General features: G+C 40.5%; 1 protein-coding gene across 1 annotated transcript; it reads right to left on the bottom strand.

Annotated features, from left to right (window-relative positions):
* Positions 1-2,993: 2,993 nt before the first annotated feature.
* On the bottom strand, positions 2,994-16,439 carry LOC137661761 (inverted formin-2-like). The gene is made up of 11 exons (XM_068397388.1): positions 16,329-16,439; positions 15,784-15,845; positions 14,241-14,343; positions 13,511-13,596; positions 12,347-12,447; positions 11,016-11,086; positions 10,804-10,911; positions 10,135-10,205; positions 8,417-8,537; positions 7,532-7,696; positions 2,994-3,116 (listed from the first exon to the last, which is right to left on the bottom strand). The coding sequence occupies exons 1-11, from the start codon at positions 16,437-16,439 to the stop codon at positions 2,994-2,996; spliced, it is 1,122 nt and encodes a 373-aa protein (XP_068253489.1).
* Between the last annotated feature and the right edge of the window lie 3,922 nt (positions 16,440-20,361).

The following is a 20,361-nucleotide window of genomic DNA, read 5'->3' as shown; positions in this document are numbered from 1 at the left end:
GGAGAAGCAGTCGCTCAGGATCCTATTTGCTAGTACGTGATTTAAAACCACAACTAATAAGCCTCGCAGATTCAGGTACATTTGTTTAGCTCTGTTTACTAAAATGAATATATACAAAAATGGAATACATCCTGGATTACAAATACATACTGGAGTACAATGCAGCTGTAAGTAAACTCTGCATTGAAAGTTGTACTTGTCCTGCATACACAGTTTTTAAACCATTATTACATGCTTTAAAAAAAGCAAATCTGAGCAATACAACAGTAACCCAGTAAGCAGTAGGCTTTTAGCAGCAGAACATTTGCTTATTTCCTCAGCTGTTGAAGAGTAGATGCTTTTACTATTGCCAAGACCAGTTTATGCTGATGACATTTTATCATATATCAGTTTGTTACTTACAGCCAGATGAATAAGTCCTGTGTAAGTATAGACAATAAGAATGTTGCCAGAGAAAAGCTCTTGTATTTGACCCTGAATATAACAACATAAGAAACTGGGCTGGGGGTCTGCTTTTGCAGTTGGTTTCAATATGTAATGATGGTAGTTATGCTGTGGAACTCCTGTACTGTTCATCAAAATTTACTTGCTCTTCATTTTTTAATAGCATTTCATTTTCTGCTGCAGTTACAGTATTAGAGCCACATACATAAATTCTCACCAGATATTTAACTGCATATTTCCATATTTTGTTCTTAAGTGGTTTTGTTCTGTTGCTTACTCTGGTCATTAGCTGTGTCCCCAGATTTGCATTAGAAGATGCTCATTTTTCCATTTGGTTAGCTAAAGAAACCTCTATATGTTATTTCTCTTGAAATAACATATAGAATTGGTCTTTGCAAGTATCTGATACAATTCTCCTGAAGAATTTACATGCTTAGTAATGGAAGCAGCTGCAAGAGAAGCTGAAGAAAATAAAGCAGGATAGTTGCTTAATCCATTATCAAGCATGGAAAAAAAAAACTTAATGTAAATACATCTGTGAACCTGTTCAGAGGAGTTAAAAAAAACCCTAGATGTCTGAGTCTCTGGAATCAGCAGAAGCCTCTCACCAAACTTTCGTAGGAAATCGTATCTTAAGTTTAATTCACAGAAAAGCTGTTTATAATAGATGGAATAAAGCAGGATATTGCTCTGATCTCTTAATCATGCCATACATTTGAATTTTGGTAACAATTTCTGACTCAGCTTAGTTCTCAGCAATTTTCAGTAGCTGCAAGCCCTTCCTTGTAATCTGTTAATAATACATCAGTGATGGGTGCTTCTGCCTTCACCTCTTCTATTTGAACTCAGGAGAGCAAGATTATTGCCTGCTGTAAGAGACTTTGCTGCTGTGTGCTGTCGGTGGCAGATCTGTCATCTGCAGAGAAATGATCCTCAGACAACTGGATAAACCAGATAGACACTGACAGAGCATGTGACTGGAGTTAAGGTCAGAGATTCAAAGACTGTAGGATTGGGGCCTTAAAAGATTTATGCACAGGATTACCCCGTGTGCTGTATATCGCTGGCTTCATGGGAGATACCTGTATCTTAAAGGTGTACTTAATTCTTTGTGGAACCAGGCCTTGATAATCCCGTAAGCACATGCTAATAGGGTTTCATCAGATTTACCGTTTTTTCATTCCCTCCTTCAGAAAATAAATACAGAGTTACTTAACTTGCTAATTATATGATTAAAAAGAAAAAAGGTGTGTACATAGACTGAAGAATATTAAGATGAGCTTCAACATCCTGCCATGCCAGACCTGATAGCCTCTATAGTTTATGTCACCATATCCCGATGCAGATAAAAATAGATTAAAAAAATATCTGATTCTTGTTGTCACCAGTGCTACACACAGTTTTCTAAAATAAGTACTGAAAAATAATTCAGAGTCTAAATGCTTTCTCATGTCTAAGTTTATATCCTAGAATTAAATATATCTTCTCACAAAGGACCAAAATTACGACAATTACACCTAAACTGTGAGTTGGAAGCGCAGAAGGTTCTCACCTGGCACTCCTTCTCTTCACAGGGTTGAAGCACACCTTTACTCCTAAAGCTGAGTGTTGCTTTATAATTTTATTTTACCTTATACTAAGTTACTTTTCTGTATTTATAGCAAAAAGGTTTATTGTTTTAATCTGCAGCTTTACATTAAGCATGTTACGATTGCAAAGTACATAAAACACATTTGCAGTATGGCTTGTCAACACAATACTGAAAACCTTGTTTTAGTCAGTTTTCAATGTATTTATATGTATTTTTAAAATGTATTTCTCAATATTCGTAACTGTGAAAGAGGATCTAAAAGAAGGCCATTTATTTAGACACCAGATACAAGGAAAAAGCAGTCTTCCACAGGGTGAGCATCTAGTGTGATATTTACATGAACTCCACCCAGATTTACTAATGCCATTTTTACAGTGGTTCTTTGAAGAATCAAGAATTGTAACCAAATGTTATTGGCAGAAATCTTCAAGAGAAGTGGATGTCAAGTATTTTCCAAAATAATATTTCAAAATATACACTTGCCACTAGAAATGCTTCACACCCAGGTAGGCCCAGCATAGCAAACGCTTTTCTGCACACACATAACAGCTTTAAGGATTCAAACCTCTAACCAGAAAAAAACCAAATGTTGTGGTAACAGGAACAGGTGACATAACTTACCTACCACAGCGACACAGCAGAGCTTGAAGTTCAAGTATGTGCAACTTTCCATATCCCTAAAGGTCTTCCAACAACTATTCAGAGCAATAGCAGGATATCACTCACTTCTAAGCAGAATGGTAGTAACTTGCTCAGTGGGAGTGATATTTTTTCTCACATCCCTATCATGATTTCATCTGATTGTTCACATGCACTTGAAAATTGGTGTCTTACTATCCTATCTGCTTGACAACTACTGCATCATCTGTGGCTAAATCACTCTCATTGTATTAGATCATCCACAGCTAAACAGATAATTTCCTCCTAATTAACAAAAGACTGGCTAATAAAACCAGAATTAATTTATGTTAAATGTACTGCTCTTTCCATACTCTCCCTTTAGCCTCTTTGCATCTTCTCCTTTAAGCTGTTTCTTCCTTTTCTCAGACTTCACAGCTTGCTCCTTCCTTTCTTGATTTTCCTGCATTCAGACAGAATGACAAATAAAAAAATAAATAAGAAGAGTCACTGGAGGAACAGCTGGTTAAGAAACTCTCAATTTGCAATGAATAGCTGCTGGGGTTTGAGAGTAAATAGCAGAATAGAGCTTCCTGGTCAATCCCTTTGGCCTTCTCCATACGATAATGTTACCAGCAAATTATTTCATTAGCTTTAACTGCAAGGTTCAACTATGAACTCAATGCATTCTTCTTGATTAATCCCTTTGTCTACAAACAGAACATTAGTTTAACTTAGCTAGCATTCTAGAGATTTATCCCATAGCAACCTTGATTTTACATTGTTTGTATTCAGGGTTTTCTACCAGAAATTTCAGGAACTCTTCAACTGTGTTAAACAGCAATTCACAGTTTCTCTTCAGGCACCCGTTAAATTTGCCAGCTGTATTTCTGCACTGTTGTTCAGTGGCAGAGTCCAAGCTGGATGTCTGCTGGTACCAGCCATACAACTGCCAGGATGGCCTGAATCCTATTGGGGTTTACACAGACAGGCAGGACTCTGGTTTCCACAGAGGTGCTGATACTGGGACGATATGATTAATGGCAGAAGAGAAAGAAATTGAACCATTACTCCTAGTAAAGGAAAACATTTACGCAGTGGAAGAATATTTCTGGGTTTTGATAAATAGCACTGTCATAGGAGAGGGTAGTTCTGAAGAACTGGGATAACTGTAGCAGAACATCAAGATGACAAAAGCCATTTTCTTAAGAGTTTATGAAGTCCGTGTTGCAGAGCTGCAGTCATCATCAGAACATTGCTGTCACCACCTGGAAGCTTGCCTGCTTTTGATTCCAACCAGTCAGTAGCTAATCTACATGTTGGTAGGTAGATCAGTAATTATTGGGCCTGCTGTCATAGAGATTTGTGATGTTAAAGCGGAGGGTGCTCCTGTGTCATATTACAAAATTTTATAATGTCCAGGAAGATGTTGATGATTTGGTGCAGATAGGATTCTTGATGAGACATGTCTGGTCTCCTTTGCAGAGAGTTTGGCAGCAGAAAAGACATTTTCCCATTACAGTGATAGAAGTGGTTGATTGCTGTGGATCATCTGCCACTATTTCTGTAAGATGGGCTGAAGAAGTCCTAGGAAATATGCACAAGTTTCTTAGAGCCTTTATAGAAAGTAAAAGCGTTGGATCCTTTGGTCCAAAGAAATTTCCAGACAAATAAAGAAAAGTTGTGAACATTAATAGAGTTAGTCCCTCCGAAATATAGGAGCGTTATAGGTTCAAGGTTATGGGGACCTTCATGGGATGATGCCTGGAAAGGGAGAGAAAAACGGTGTACTCTTGACAAAGAAAGAAACAGATATATTTGCCCTGAATGGAAGGTTCTTCTGAAAGAATGAGATACAGGTGGTGAAGTCTTACGGAGAGGCTAAAAGCCTTCCATCACTGTATACCTCCTACATGCTTGCCTGATAAATTCCTGCTGTGTCTCAGCATAATGCCTTTGAGATATTATGGCTGTTGAGAGACTTGCAGATCTGTGAGCCCTGGGAGAATGTCTCTATGTAATGCCACAAGAAATAAAAGAGGTGAATTCAGAGATATATTGTCCTGCTACTTGAGCAGCACACGTTGTACTGAAAACAAACTGAAACACATTAGGAATTAATTTATGGATTGAGCAAGCCTGAACTGAATTGTTCAGAGAAATTTTAAAAAATATATACATAATGATTCAACACAAACACACTGTTAACAGAGTTTCTTTAACACAAGAAAGCCCAACACGGTCAACTGGTAGCAAGGCAGAGGCATGAATGCTCACAATCCCTTCTCCATCCCCTGGATTACTGAAGGCAGCTGTATGGATGAGATTAAATGAGAGAGGGGTGTCACTTTGGATTTACACTTTGTGGGAGGTTAGATAGTTGCTTGATCTTTGAATTAAAAGATGCTCCATGACAACTGTTTGTCCCCACACTATCTAAAGCACATCCTGTTCCAACACCATATGCATCCTACTGCGGAGCAGCTGCTCCAGCTCGGTTATCCTAGGGGAGCACTCAGAGGAACTATCCCTGTGCAGAGCTGTCTGTATAACCTCTGTTATCAACCGAGTACTTCCTAGAGCAGATTTTAACTTTTTTTCCCTCCTTTTCCTGAGATTAGACGGCATCTTTGTGGGGAGCTCCCCTCTTTGAACAGCTGCAAGTGCTAAGGGAAATCAAATGTTTCTCCCTATAATCAGAGAGTGTTTCTTTTCCCCGCAATTTTACAACTCAGTTCACAGTGTATCTCCAGTTGTGTTTTTTTATCTTTGAGCTGAGAAGCTATTTTCTCCCTGTCTCCTTCCTCTTGCCATCTGCTCCTTTTATTTTTTGAAAATTGATGAAACAGTCATCAGCCCTGGGTGATGAACCGTCTCCTTTTCACGGTGTCAGTTTCGGGCATCATTTGGCTGTTTGAAAAGATTTTTTCTTCTTTCCCACCTCTTCAAGTAGATGGAGAGGGCAGATTCTTATTATAGCAATTTCATTTGTGTAGCTCAGTTTTTTGTTACCTGGAGGATAAGAGACCAGAAAGAACCTCCAGAGAATGGAGAAGGATTTGTTTAAATGAAGTAACAAAACCAAAAATCTCTCTAGGTAAGTTTAGGAGTTGTGAAGGATCACTATTTGTCAAAATTATTTCCCTTCTTACTTGATGTGACAGTGGAAAGATAGCACAATTTTGGTAGTTCTAAGAGACCTGCTTTACACAGAAAACTCATCTCAAAATAAAAGTTACACCTTAGCCTTAAAGCTTACATCAAATGGCACTAGAAAGAGATTATGCATGTGGCTGATTCTAGTGTAAAAATCAAAACCACAGAACAATAAAATACTTTAAAAATTAAAACCTTCACGTTTTCAGCATGTTGCTATTTCAAGCACAGACAGTATCTTTACTATAGCGACAGGGAGAAAGCAAGGCAAGAAGGGAGAGAAGATTACATTACAGGTCTGCAATGGAGGTTACAGGCACAAAATGTGGCTAACAGCTGCGGTACCTTTGAGGTGAGGTGCTCCTGAGAAATGGAACCAAAAATAGGATGAAAGGGAGTTTAATGTTGGGTAGATAAAAAGCAACTGCTTTCTAATTGCTCCAGCCTAGCTGTGAACAAGCAGCACCCAAAAAAGTAGTTTAAATGTTCTGCAGCTGTACTAGGAAACTACATAACCTTTATTGGAACTGATTTACCCTTCACAGAAATTTTCCAGTGTAGCTCTCCACAGATGCTGAACCATGATGTTCTTGACTCTCTTAATACTTTCCTTCCTGCCCAGAGTTTTAGGAACTCTAAGAGTCAAATGTATTGCCAAAGGATCTCTGATTTGTAGGGTTTATTTTCCAGACTGTCTGTGGCACTATTGCATCGTGTTGGAGCTTGGGTAACTGTATTGCTTGCAAAATTGAAGCCTAGTGCCTCACAGGACAAGGAGGTAGTGGGGACACTGCAAGACATATTTTTCATCTTTTTTCTTCCAACATTCCCTCAGAAGCTCCTTTGTTTTCATCTGGAACTACGATCTGCCTTAAAGCACTCCTTCACCCTCTCTTGCCTTGACATTGCCCACCATAGTTGTCTGTATTCTTGCAATACTTCTTGTAATGTGGATGGTTCCCTCTGTAGAAGGCAAATCCAGACTGGGGCTGTGCTGGAGTCAGCACAGGAGTGGGTGATTGTTGCTGTTAAAATACATAAATGTGAAGCCACTGTCACCTGGCATTAAGAAAACCCTAGAGGAAGGATATTAGTTCACGTGTGAAGTATGCAGTAGATGATGTGAAATGGATGTTCACTGGAGGCTTGCTACTTGGAAGGTGCTCTACACAACTTTTATGGTGAATTGCTGTTTTCTTACTCATTGCTGCAAGGAGAAAAGTCTTATAAACTAATAAAGTGCCAAATAATCTCATGGGAGATTTGTTGTTTTGCAGGGAACACAAAACATACTGTTTTCAACTAACTAGTACAATGAAATACCTACATGTAAACATGTCTTCCAATTAGGCTTTGCCTGTTGGCAAATTTACCTTTTGCCTATTGGCAATGCCTATAAAGCATGTCAGGTTGCTCATTCTTTCACACACCACACTAAGCTCCTATTGCATTGAGACCTGATTAATAATTTTACAGTGGGAGCTACAACTTGGAGGGTTCTTAGTTCTCCATAGCAAAAATAATAAACCACATTTTATATTTGCCCACATGCTCATGTCTTGCTGAGGAGTGCAAGCAAATAAACAGTTACTTTCATTTACTCCTGCAGCCAGTGTTTAGGTAGTTCAGCTTGGAGCAGGAGAAAAAAAGAAACTCTTGCTTGCTTAAAAAAAAAAATGAAGGTTCTTAATCTATTTCTAAATGGTCACAAATGCAAACCACCTGTAAGGCCTTGAGGAAGAGCTCTCTGAAGGTTTTCATTGTGTTAAATACATCTTCCAAAGACAATTGTTTTCGGTCTTCACAAAGATAATCAGCAAGTTCTTCCTTCTTCTTTTCAATGGCGGCAAACTCCTTCTGCAGGTCCCTTGAAGCATCGAGACTGCCCTGAGACACAGTTTGCAACACAATTTATGCAGATTAAGAAGTAGCATATTCTGAGCTGCCCAGAAGACTCGAGCCAGTTAACACAGTTTTTAAAAACCTGACAATTAAGATTGGTTCACAGCGCGTGATATTTTCTTAATTGAACCGTCTGCGTTTCCCCTGGTTTCATTTGGCCCAAAGGAGCTCATTGTATGTTGCCACTTTCATCATGTAACCGCGTGGAAATTGGGCACAACCTGGGATCACTGATCAAGGGCAATACAGCATCAGGATTCCTGCCTTTTAGTTTTAGTTAAGTGACCCTGTTTTGAGAACATGAAAAGCTAGGATGTTTGGAAATATGTGCAAGGAAAAAAAAAAAAGCGTATTGCAAGTCTGTTCACTTTTTCCCCCCAAAGAACAGTGAGGCAAAACACGTTTCTGTGCTGCACTGCACGCATTTATAGTTGCGCCCTACGTTTCATTTTTAAGGCCTTCCTTTCTTTTGCCCACACACAAAGCTGACTGGTCCTCAGCTGTTTCCTTATCACGGTACCACATTACAGAAGTGGAGGAGAATCTGGGATGCTCCTTCCACCGGGGTGCAGGGGGAGTGCAGTTATGACCCCTTTCCCGTAGAGCTCTATGTCCATTTGCAACCTGAATTACAGTGCCTTTGAGAAGAGACGTAAAAGTGTTTAGGAAGAAGGATGGGAAGTGTGTCACACCCACATTACCTACTTGAACAGATTTTGCATGCTGTATTTTTATATCGTCTGTCGACAGAAATAAATGCTTCTCTATTTCCAATAGTTTCTTCAAATTGGCATCTGCCTCAGCCCGCAGAACGTCAAAGTGGATTCTGAAAGGTCCACAAAAGGGACAGTACATTGAAGGGGCGAGTCTTTTGTTTTCATTAAGTTAAAAGATGATTATAAACAGTATCATTTCTGCAAATTAATCGTCTAACTCGAACCCTGCTTTTGCAGGTAGTTCTCCTCTATATAAATCCTTTTCTATGTGCTCAAACCTTCATCTAAGAAAGAATCTGTGCTTTTGCCCTCACTACCTCCCTGGACAGACTGTGGAAGTACCTCACTGTTCTAGTATTCAAAAAATTCTTCAAAATTTCCAGCCTATTTTTGTTCATAGGCAACACACACTCATCTCCCTTGTGCCAATACTGGCCTTACTTATCTGGTTCTTTTCCCTCCTTGCCCCTTCTCCCTAATTTATTTATAGTCCAAAATTGTATCTCTTCTCAGAGTTCATTTAGCTCACGTGGAGACCCAAACATGTTACACTGCTGAACCAACGTCTTCTATGGTTCTGACCCACTCTTTGCGCCAGACAAAAAATACTGAACCTGCAAAACCTGACGTAGTGTTTCACGGTGCATCCAGATGCGACCAGCATTAGAAGAGTCCCTTGTAGGATTTGCATTGTAAACAGTTCTCCACAGGTTGATTAGCAAATAAAATTTATAAGTTTGAGAGTTTAACTAGACTAGAGAGCAAGTACTTTTAATAAGAGCACATTTATCTCATTGACCAGCAAGATTTAGTTCCAGGTAACAGAAGTATTTCTATTATGAGACAACCCAAAAAGAAATTCATGTTTCAAAACAAGATCCAACTTAAATTCTGCACAGATAACTCGCAAAAGCCATAATATTTTATGTTGTATTACTGAATAAAGATACTTTTAAAAAATTATTTAGTAGCTACTTAACAAATGTCAATCCATCTCCAGATTTAAAAGTTACCCCTGCTTCTAGTTACAAGGAAATGTAAAACACTGAAAGGTTCCTATGAATTCTTAACAGGATTAAAAATCGTTAATCCTGGTGCTATAAATGTGGATTCCGATTAGTGTAATTTATCCATGTGATTCCTTTGAGCTAAACAGAAAGAGCTGATGTTAGACTCATGAAGCTTTCAGGCACACGGGGGAAAGTCTGCAGAAACAGATTTGTTCTTTCTACCCACATATCACCCACAGAAACTTGTGCTGATACTCAAACTCAGGGACTCCTGAGGTCCCCCAACTGCCAGTAAATCACCCCAGTCATTCCCTCCTTACACCAGCTCTGCACATGTACCTCCTGATGGGCTTGCACAAGAATATGACTGAGAAATTTCAGGGAAGATATTTTTCTATTGCAATATGTGGAAGAAGAATCTGGTCCTTGAAAATGAGGGAGTTCACTATTTACATTGTTTTACTTCTAAGGTAGTACTGGAGCGTCTGAAAGAAAAATCACACTGAGCTCCACGTAAAATTCTTAACCAGGTTGATTTATAAATCTCAACACTGTTTGGTGTTAGAAGGGAAACTCTCTCTCCCACAGCAGAGAAGGCCTGTGACCTTATCACACCGCCATAAAATGACTCAGCTCCTTGTTGGCTTTAAAGAGGTTGGCAATTCATACATGACAAAAACAAACAATAATGTCCTACCCTGCTGCCTTGGAAACAAAGTCAAGATCTCTGGGAAGCTGCAGCAGGTCTGTGTGGTTTTTTGTAACGTCCTAAAATTGAAGTGAAAAACGGTTACCTTGAACAGTCAGTCAAAGAGTATGAAAGTTTTTCAGCAGGACAACATCAGGACTGAAAAATTAACACTTCAGTTTTCATTCTTATAAGTGTAGGGTAAACTTTGTCTTGTTCATTCTTTTTCTCATGTTGGCACCCATAGGGAGTTAAAAAGAAAGCAAAAGGCTCTTTTAACTGCTCAGGCTTACATCCCGTGTGCTGCCACAGTGCGCAAGCTGACCTGAGATTTTGTCTTCATGCCACTAAAATTAATTTCATTTGACAGATGCGTTTGTGAGACATGTCAACACAAGAGAGCAGCTGGAGAAGAAGAGAAAGAAAGAAAACAGCAAGCAGACATGTCAAGTGACCTTGAGAAAGGAAACCTAGTGTTAACTGTCTAAACGTTACTGCCTGTGGATTTGATCCCGTCTCCACAGAGAGCTGTGGAAAAGTTTTCATCATATTTCAGGCACAGAGGCTCACCCTCTAGATAACTATGGGGGGTGCTACTGAGGTCAAAGCCCCTTAGTTTCTGGGGAATGAATATTTGAGAATAATGCATGCACGAATAGTTTCACAGTTTTGTTGTACCTCCAAAATATGGTGAAGCAGAGTAATGTGGCTTTGGTTTGCTTTTGTTTCTGTTAGTCTGAGCAAGGCACTAATTTTAAAGCCTCCAGCATCTCCAGTGTGATGCCCCTAGAAGATACAAAAAAAAGTTCCTTCCTTCAACTTCCAAGTCTTGCTTTTGTATTTTCTGTTATCTTTAGAAATAGAGCAATTAAAGAAATCAGTTTACTTACATAGTTCAGAAAGTTTCCAACTTTAAGAATCAATTGGCAGAAAACTGGCAGTCGGTGACTGGTAAGAAGTGCTGAAGAATAAAAGAGAGACATTTTCAATAAATTAAATTAAATTATCTGAAATGGAATTTGCCTTAGGTTTGACAGTGGGAGTAACAAAATTCTCATCCAAGATTATGTCAAGCCATTGTTATGGATTTGGAAATAATACCAGTACAGGAATAAATCAGCTGAATGGAAGTGGAATGAGTAAGTTTCTATTGTGGTCTCTTCTCTACAAATAGATGGAAAACTAGTTTTCCCATCAAGTTTGGAGTGTAGATGTGTCATCCCTGCAGCCAATTATGAGGGAGAACCACATATGAGAAAATGTGTAAACTTGTGAAAGTCTGTAGCCCCCATTTCCAGCACATATTATTCTAGGTTAAGAAAAGCAAAGGGCTTTTTGCCTCGTTATCACTGTTGGTGAGAGTGATAACCAGAAGCTGTGCATTTTAGCAGGAGAATCTGGGGTAAGAATAAAGCTTTTGGCAGAACTAGAACAGAAACGCTGACCCACGCAATGGGATGGAGGGGGCTTGGGATGACAGGGTGGGACTGCAGACAGCTGTTGATTGCAACACAGTGAAGCGTAACTATAGCACTGATATCAGCCAGCCAGGTACAGCCAAGTTTTAGGTGCAAACATAAGCAAAAGTTTCGCAGATTAACTGTTCAACAGGAGGTCGATGACTCTCTGAGACTATTGAACTGAAGCTAGAATCCAAGAGCAACTTCAAGAAAGAGCTGACTTAAAAGTAAAACCAAGGCTGATTTTGTGCGGAGGGTGTTCCTGAAACACTGGTGAACATCATCTGGGACACCTGTTTTGGAAGCCAAACTACATTTTGGTATGTCACTGTGGTCTGCTCCATCACAGAGCTGAGCTGGACTGCAACCACTGTGCACTAGAGGAAACACTGGAAGCCATTCATTGTTATGGACAAAAATCTTCACTGCACACAAAAATTTAACCTATATTCAAACAGAATCTGGCATTGACATAAGGGAAATTTCCTTCTGCTCTACAGAGCTACTGATAGGAGAGAGGTTTTGTGTTTTTCATGTCAACAGAAGCTGCACTTCAGAGCAGTACAGCACAAACTGCAATTCTGCAGAATGAATTCTAGAAGCAGGAATCTGCAGAATCATTTTGACTTTTGCTACATATTCAGCAATTAAAAGGTTAATTTTTATTAAATGATAGCATATGCTGCCACTGATGCTATTCAAGTAGAAGAGAGGCTTCCTATGGCTGAGCCTGGGCATAGGCACAGCACTGATGTACTTACTTTCACAGGCTGTCCTGATGGCTTGTGCTTTTGGCCACAGACACTCCAGCAGAATTTTTGTTTCCTCACAAATCAGCATACATTCAATCCGCAACTGGTAGCTAAAAGAGATCAGTGGAAAAAAACCCAACAGACACCACAAAAACAAAACCCACAGGCCTGATTAATAGACTTGTGTTCAGCAAGAGAATCACCCATGTTAGGCAAAGTACAGTACCAGAATTGTTATGTTCTTTTTAATGCTCTGACACGAGAACTGGTTTATAAATAAATCAAACACTTGGATATTTCCAAAGATGTCCGAGAAACAATTATCGTCTCCTCTTTCAGAAAGCAATGTTTCACTGACATCTGGCAGTGGTTTCCTTGCATAATGAGGCCATAATTTTTTACAATTCCTGGGCAGCATTAGCCAGGATTTTTGTTCTTCCTTTTAACTTCCCAAACAGCAATTCAAAATATTTTTGCAGTGATGTCCTTTAATGATATTTATGCCTCACCATGAATTAATGTTGTAGAAGAGCCATGAAAGCATTTTCTGAAGTACTTTTAAAGCTAGCTATAAGTTTGAGAAAATTAAAAGCTGCATTTTCACCACTACATTTTCAAAGAAGTGTCTCTGGTTGTGGCATGGCAACTGATCAGATTTATGGAGTGCTATTGCTATGAATTACAACATATCACCATGTTTTCATGAACGGCATAAAGATTTCCCTGTGTGCGCCTCATCTGACTTGGTAAAAATGAGGGAGGTGGTGAAAGCAGAGGCACTGCTGTGATTCACTCATGGGTTTATGGGCTTTCTTTGGTAGACTGGAATCTCTAAACCAGGGGTGGAATGAATCAGCAGCCTGGTGGCACGATTCAGTCTGCAACTTCACACCATACAGGTAGCAGCTGTACAAGAGTCAAGAGTTTTCTCACTAACTTATTAATACCAAGGTTAATTTAACTGTGGTTTGCCAAAGGTGTCTGCAAGCCTCTTTGGCCTTTGGGAAGGAAAAGTTTCTCAAACCAGCTCTACAAATAGCAGTCAGATGATTTATCCTGAAGAGTTAATATCAGGCACATCCCTCCAGCACAGGAAACAGAGGCCTTAATTCTTATGGACAAACCTTACAAGAACCACACTCATGGGTTGAAGGCAAGGAACATTTTGCTTACCTAGGAACTGCCAAGAGATGGAGATAAAACCGATCTGCATTTGCTAGTTCTGATTTTTCTTCTTTGCAAGATTTCAGGCTATTTACCTAATGGGGAATAAAACAGTAAAATAACCACACAAATATTTCTGGTGCCCATTGCTTCTTACAGGCATGAAACTGGCTTTTCTGAACTTGCTGTGTGCACAGGCAATGGGAGTGAGGCAGATGAACAATAAATTCCATGTATGAACTGGTTTTCGAGGGCAAACATGTAGGTTTTGTTTTGACTGGAAAGTCATCTGCATTTGTACAGCATCTTGTAGGATGAATCACTGATTCACAGGCAGGGATTCAGCAAGCTATAGTGCACACAAGTCCAGCAACCCCTTTAAAAAGATGGGTCCTTTCCCTTTCTCCTCATTGAAACCTGCTCTGAAAGGCTCTTTATTCACCCAAGTCCACAAATGCTAATGAACTTCATCTATCTAATTAAAATAGTGGGACTAGAGAGCAGCACTCGGTCTACACCTGTGTTGAGTCTCCCCACGTGCTGTTGCCTAACCTCTGTGTGAAGAGGCCAGGCTGTTGCTGGGGCACATTTCCCACGGCTCTACCTTGGAAGGTCATTGACTGAGATGGTGCAGGAGGATGTGGGATCCAGTCATAGCTTCTTGCTTTAGCAGTGCAAGTGTTTTAAGCTGAGCACAAAACACACCGAGTTCCATCAGAATAACACACTTAATAGATACCTCATGGTCTTCGGGCAGCAGGTTAAGTAGCTGCTTCAGTATCTCAGCATCCAACTTGGATCTATCCCCTTTCTGAATCATGTCAGCAATCTCTTCATTGGAGCTGTAGGAAAGAGAGAAGTGGTGTGGTGCAACAGTGTGGGGAGGAGTAACATGACAAACAGAAGAGACCCCAATCTCTCAGCTAGCACTGTAGGAATAAATGAAGTAATTCTGACTATACTTGCCTCCTATTACATTTTGGATCTTAGTCCTCAGAAGTACAGTGCAGATATGAAAAAGCAAAGGATTTTTTTTAAGCCTAAAGCAATATTCCCCATAATTTAGATGTGCTTTCTGGGCTTTGCTCATCTTTACACAGCAAACCCTGAAGGCTCTGCTTTTACTGTGGGTGTCCAGTCTCACTGAGAAGAGATTTACTTTTGAATTTCTCCACTCCTTGCAGCAAAGCCAAGGCTAAAACCGAGGGCTCTCCTCCTGCTGAGAAGTATTTATAAAGATCCCAGAAGGTTTTACCCAAAATCCTTGCCTGAAACTTTGGCACACAACATGTCTTTGAAATGAGTCCAGACTGCTCTGTTTTGGGCTCTGGAGGGCTGGGCTCCCTGCAGCCGCCAGCGATAACAGAGGCAGCACCCAGCTGAAGAGCAGCCTTATCCCTCACGAGTGCAAGCAGGGCTCAACTCTGATCCCACGGTCACTAGCTGCTCCCGGGAGAGCTTAACCGCTGCCCAGGGAATCATGCAGAGAAAGGAAATAGCAACTGGATTAGGCTATGCACCGCTCTTCCTCACCGAGAAGCAGTTTTCAATGGAAAAAGAACAAAATAAAATAAAAAAAAATTCTCTGACTGATTCTGATTTATTCTTAACACAAAGGAGCTTCTCGGCTGAGTTTCTTTTTGAAGCCCTTGTGTAACATGGGCCGTTGCACAAAGGGCAGGGGGAGAGCAGAACATTCATCTTCATCCTGCAGTAGTTTCAGGGAATCCAAGAGTGAAGATATTTTTGCCAAAAACTGGTACAGATTCCTTTGTTTTGTTTTTTCTCCTCCCTCTGAGGACTGTGACTTGGTAAATTTCCATTTGTTTAATTATAGAAACTGTTTCCTAATTATCGAAAAACTGCAAATAAAAAATATATACGATTTTGGATCTGAACCCCTGGAGATGTCTCTTTAAAATCAATTAAGTAACTTGAAATTTCCAGTCAGGAATCTTCACTAACAGTTGCTGCCAGTAGATGATATTTATGTCAATAATACCAAAGAAAAATATGTTTCCACATAATTTTGCTGTTATTTATGACTATTTTCATTTTAGGAATTAGTGGTCCATTTTAGGTTTAATACCAGTTTGAGACATGATATTAATTGTGTGGAAAGAGACTGCCACATCTCATTAGTTTAAAAAAAAAAAGTTGACTCCTTGCTAAAGAAAGGTAGTGGTTTTAAAGTATTTCTGCTAAATTTATTTCACGTAATATCTGAAAAAACACGTAGACACATCAAATAAGTAATTCAGATGGTACTCTCCAAACCTTACCACTTAAATTGCTTCAGAAATATACTCAGTAGGAGGCTTTTCTTTTGATCTATGAATGTGATCTGTGGAAAAAAAAAAAGCAGTCAGCTAGAAACACATTTATCTTGATTTCAACAGAAATTTTAGAGCTTTTGTTTGTTGTTGGGCAAGATTCATTCTTCTCTGGTAATAATATTATCAACAATCTTCATTGATCAAGCTCAGAGCAATTTACAACAGTACAGGTCATTAGATCTATTTTAGAAAGAGAAAGGCAAAGGCATAGAGAAGGGAATTGATTTGTCTAGAATATTCCAATTTATAAGAATTAATACTGAAATTCCCATGTCCTCCCTCTCTCAGATAAAGACCTGTCCCTCAGGAGAGTTACTTCAACATGTTTAATTCTAAACCTCTCCTGTGCTTTTTTTAGGTAATCTTAGGCAATGGATATCAAAATATTTCAAATTTTCTTATTATAAATGATTGACAACAATAAAGAGTGAATAAGCTTTTCACTTCCAAGAGTTTTGCCAGGCTCTACAAAAAGCAAGCAGTCCAAGTACCTCTTTTGTTTTCAGCCACGTTTTCTCCTTAGGTGCTGTTGGCGGGACAGAGAAAAGTAGCTCCAAGCTTGCGTAGTCAGGCTCTAGAAGCTCCTTGCTGCTGCTTGGCATCACAGCCCATATGGAGTGGCTTTCTGGAAGAGAATAACACTTCAGATGGACCACAGAGGTAGAGGAGCACTTTCAAGGCAGTGTGATTTGTGGAAGGGAAAATGCTTTAGAGGATGAATGAAATACAACTCTCATTAGTCCTGGACAAATGTTAATTATTTAAGAGTGGCAGCTCCCACAGACAGCATCCCAAAGGTTTCAAGGCTAATTAAACCTGGAAAACTACCTCCACATTCAATTCACTGAACTGAAGGCAGTGGACAAACTTAACAGGCTGCTCCAAATTCCTTTTTTTTTTTCTGCTATTGCTGACCAGCTACACATCGCAGAAGTGTGGTACCCAAACAGGGGATGTAGTGTCCAATTAGGTAAACGTCTCTCATTGAAAGATATAAGGACTCCCAAGCCCAGCATTATTACCAGAATCATCAGGAGCCATCCGAATAACACATGGCACTTCAAAACATGAACTTGTCTACAACACTGCAATCTTTAACAAAGGATCTCACCTCCTTTTTCTTTAGGAGAGGTTGCAACAGTGGCACTGAAGACATCAGGGCTGAATCTGACTTTGTATCTCTGCCCAAGAAAGTGGACTGTGGCTCAAACTGTTTTTTTTACATGTGCGTTTATGTATTTTATCATCGCAGCAAGTTCTTATGCCCGATGTCCCTGTTTCTTGGTGATAAGCACAACGGAGAACAACTATGAGATCTGCATGGTGTGAACCGAGTATTAAAAGCTGCAGTGTAAATGGAAATGTGTTCACAGTCTCCTCGCTGAAGGTTGAACAGGACTTGCAAACCCCTTTGGCAGACCACATGTTAACCACAGACCTTAGTGTTATTTTGTGTGGGGGAAAAACCCCACACAAATCACATGGCTGTGGTCAGTATGAAATGAAGTCGGAGGCTACATCCTACCCTAAGGGTACATGTTCCCCAGCCCTATTGACAAGAGTTTTCAGCCTTGGATCTTGGCTGATGTATCTTCCGGCTATGCAAGAAAAAAAAAAGTGAAAGCCTCAGCTGAGAAGACACTCACCAGTGGTGTGCCAGGAGCTCGTTAGGAAGAACCTCAGAGCATGACTGTTCAACAGATCTTTCCACTCAACTCACTCAGAGTGTTTTGCAAACCTTAATTAGTGCTGACTCACAACATCACTTTAACCAGTAACAAACAGAGACTGAGAGGTTAAGAGAAGACAATTTTAGCAGCCATAGAGCCTCAGTTCAATGCTTTTTCCAAACTACTAGTTCCTCCATTTATTGGCAAAGGCGTGGCTTTCCATATTTACTTGTGATTCCCAATTTTTTGTAGGACTGAGAGCGAGCAATCAGATCCCTGTGTGACCTGACTTACTGAGTCAAGGCCTAGCCCTCCAACATAAGCATTTTTGTTTGGATGCAAAGTAAATGAACTGATCAGCCCAGTGTCACAAACAAGCACGTACGTCTCACCACGTCAGAGGGGAGCTTCTGCCAGTAAAAAATCTTCATCTTCAATGTTGGCGTCTTCTTAGGGTGGGGCTGCCCCCCATATCCACAAGTAAGATGATTGCACCCAGGATTACTGCATGGCTGGGGAGGTGGCAGTGATGGGGCATTTATGCCAGGCACAGGAAGGGGTGGAAGATGCACTTTATGCCCAGGAGGTAGGGGTGGAGGGGCTGGCAGCAGTGGTAGCAGAGCTGGCATGGCAGACTGTCCTTGGGAGAACGAGGAAACTCCTTGCTGGGAAGGTGATGTGTTCCCTGGAGATTGCTGCATCTTCCCAGGAAGGCCAGTTGTTGGAGAAAGGCTCAGGTCTGCACTGGAGTTCTCTTCCAAGTCCATATCAACTTGAATGCATTTGTTCGCCTTTTGAACTGATCTTCTGGATGCTGTTTTGTTGTGGTTTGGGCACTGCATGCTTGGCAGCAGGTTCTCTGTAGCTTGCCCTGGTCCCACTTTCCTGCTCTACAAGACAATGAGGAGGTGCACGGGTTAGCAAAGTTCCCCACAACTGCTAGCTACTGCTAACTCCCACAGAGAAACAGAAGTAACAATGACCTTCCCATTAAGGTAAATGGCAGAAACATTTCTATCTGCTTTACAAGTGATATTTCATGGTGGTTTCAGCTATGCCAGTCAGGAGCAAAGCAGTACTGCTGGTCATAAGGCTCCTTTTTGACTTCTCTTGATCCTTCTACCTTCTTGTTGTGACACATAAAGAAAGGACGAGCAAATGCTATCAGCATTGTAAATTTCTACCTGGTTGCTCTTTTCCCCTTGTTGCTCAGCCATTCTGTGGGATTTTTCTTTTGAAGGAGTAAATGGATGCCTCCTACAGAAGCTGCTACAGGTGCTCTATGCAGGGGACTTCTCAGACAACAGGGACACGGCCACTTCTTCCTGAGAAACCATGTTACCACAACTTACCTTGAGTGCAGAAGGGTGGGGATTTTGAGAGAAACTCTCAAATAGCCTAATAAATTAAACAAGCTACAGCTGAGGAGGACTCAGGCTGAGCTGCTTAGGGACCTGTGACCACACAGGGAAATGACTGGTAAGCATTAAAATGAATAAGATAGTCTTACTTTGCCTTTTAACCACATTTTCATCCAGGATAAATCTTTACATTTTTCCTGAGACTATATAGTTTCTCTTAGAGCCTCTTGTAAAAGGCTATGCAGAAGTCCCCATGTTGTACATGCACCCAACTTTAAACATGGAAGTGGACCTAACAAAGTGTACTGGGTCTGGTTGAGATGGAGTTAATTTTCCGCTAACAGCCCTCATAGTGCTGTGCTTTGTATTGGTAGCTAGAAAGGTGTTGATAACACACCAGTGTTTTGGCTACTGCTAAGCAGTGCTCACAGCATCAAGGCTGTCTCTCCAACGTTCCCCCCGCACCAGCAGGCTGGGGGTGGGCAAGATCTTGAGAGGGGACACAGCCATGACAGCTGACTCAAGCTGACCAAAGGGATATTCCATACCATATGACATCTGCTCAGCAATAAAAGCTAAGAGAAAGGAGGAGGATGGGGTCGGTATTTGTTATTACAAAATTGTCTTCTGGAGCAACCACTATGTGTACTGAAGCCCTACTTCCTGGGAAGTGGCTGGACATCACCTACTCATGGGAAGTAGAGAATAAATCTTTTGTTTTCCTTTCTTTTGTTTTATTAAACTGCCTTTATCTTGACCCATGAGGATTTTTTTCACCTTCCACTCCCCCTCCCCCCCACCCCATGTCCTGCTGAGGAAGGGAGTGATAGAGTGGCTTGGTGGGCATCTGTCATCCAGCCAGGATCAACCCACCACACAAAGTCAGCAGAGGTACTTGCTAGCTCAAGACTTGGTTTTGTTTGCTGGACTGAGCGAACCTTTCTTTTGCAAACACTTGCATCTCTTGTGGATGAACAGTGTCTTGGGACACTTAATCTCAGTGGCTGTAGTTGCTTTGTGATTTCTCTCTTTAGCTAACTTCCATAGCAATGTCTGTCAGCAGCAGCAGAAACACCACATGTTAAATGAGGAGCAATAAGCAAACTGTCAACGCTCCAGAAATGACACAGTAGATGCAGCCTTTTTAGGGACTGCACGTAAACAGAAACCCTCATCATCCCAGCCCTTACACAAGTGTTTAACAAAACATACATCAGTAGCACCTGCAGCTTTAATGGAGTTAACTGGACAGGTACTTTCATTTTTATGTTTAGTGCAGGATCAGACTTATTTGGTATATAGACCATGTTTGTGTTCCCAAAGGACTAGATTAATACTTATGAATAACCATTTTCCTCCCGACACAGCAATTTTAAGTAGTGACTTAGACAAAACTCTTTAAGGAAGCTGCATTAAAACCTACAATTGATACATCTTTAGTCCATAGTACACCTCCAAAGCATCTCCTATAATTTGAAACAGTTTGTCTTTGA

Source organism: Nyctibius grandis, chromosome 4 (genome assembly GCF_013368605.1).
Source record: "Nyctibius grandis isolate bNycGra1 chromosome 4, bNycGra1.pri, whole genome shotgun sequence".
In the NCBI taxonomy this organism is placed as follows: domain Eukaryota; kingdom Metazoa; phylum Chordata; class Aves; order Nyctibiiformes; family Nyctibiidae; genus Nyctibius; species Nyctibius grandis.
Note: the sequence above shows the minus strand (reverse complement) of the source record. Positions and strands in the feature narration are given on the sequence as shown.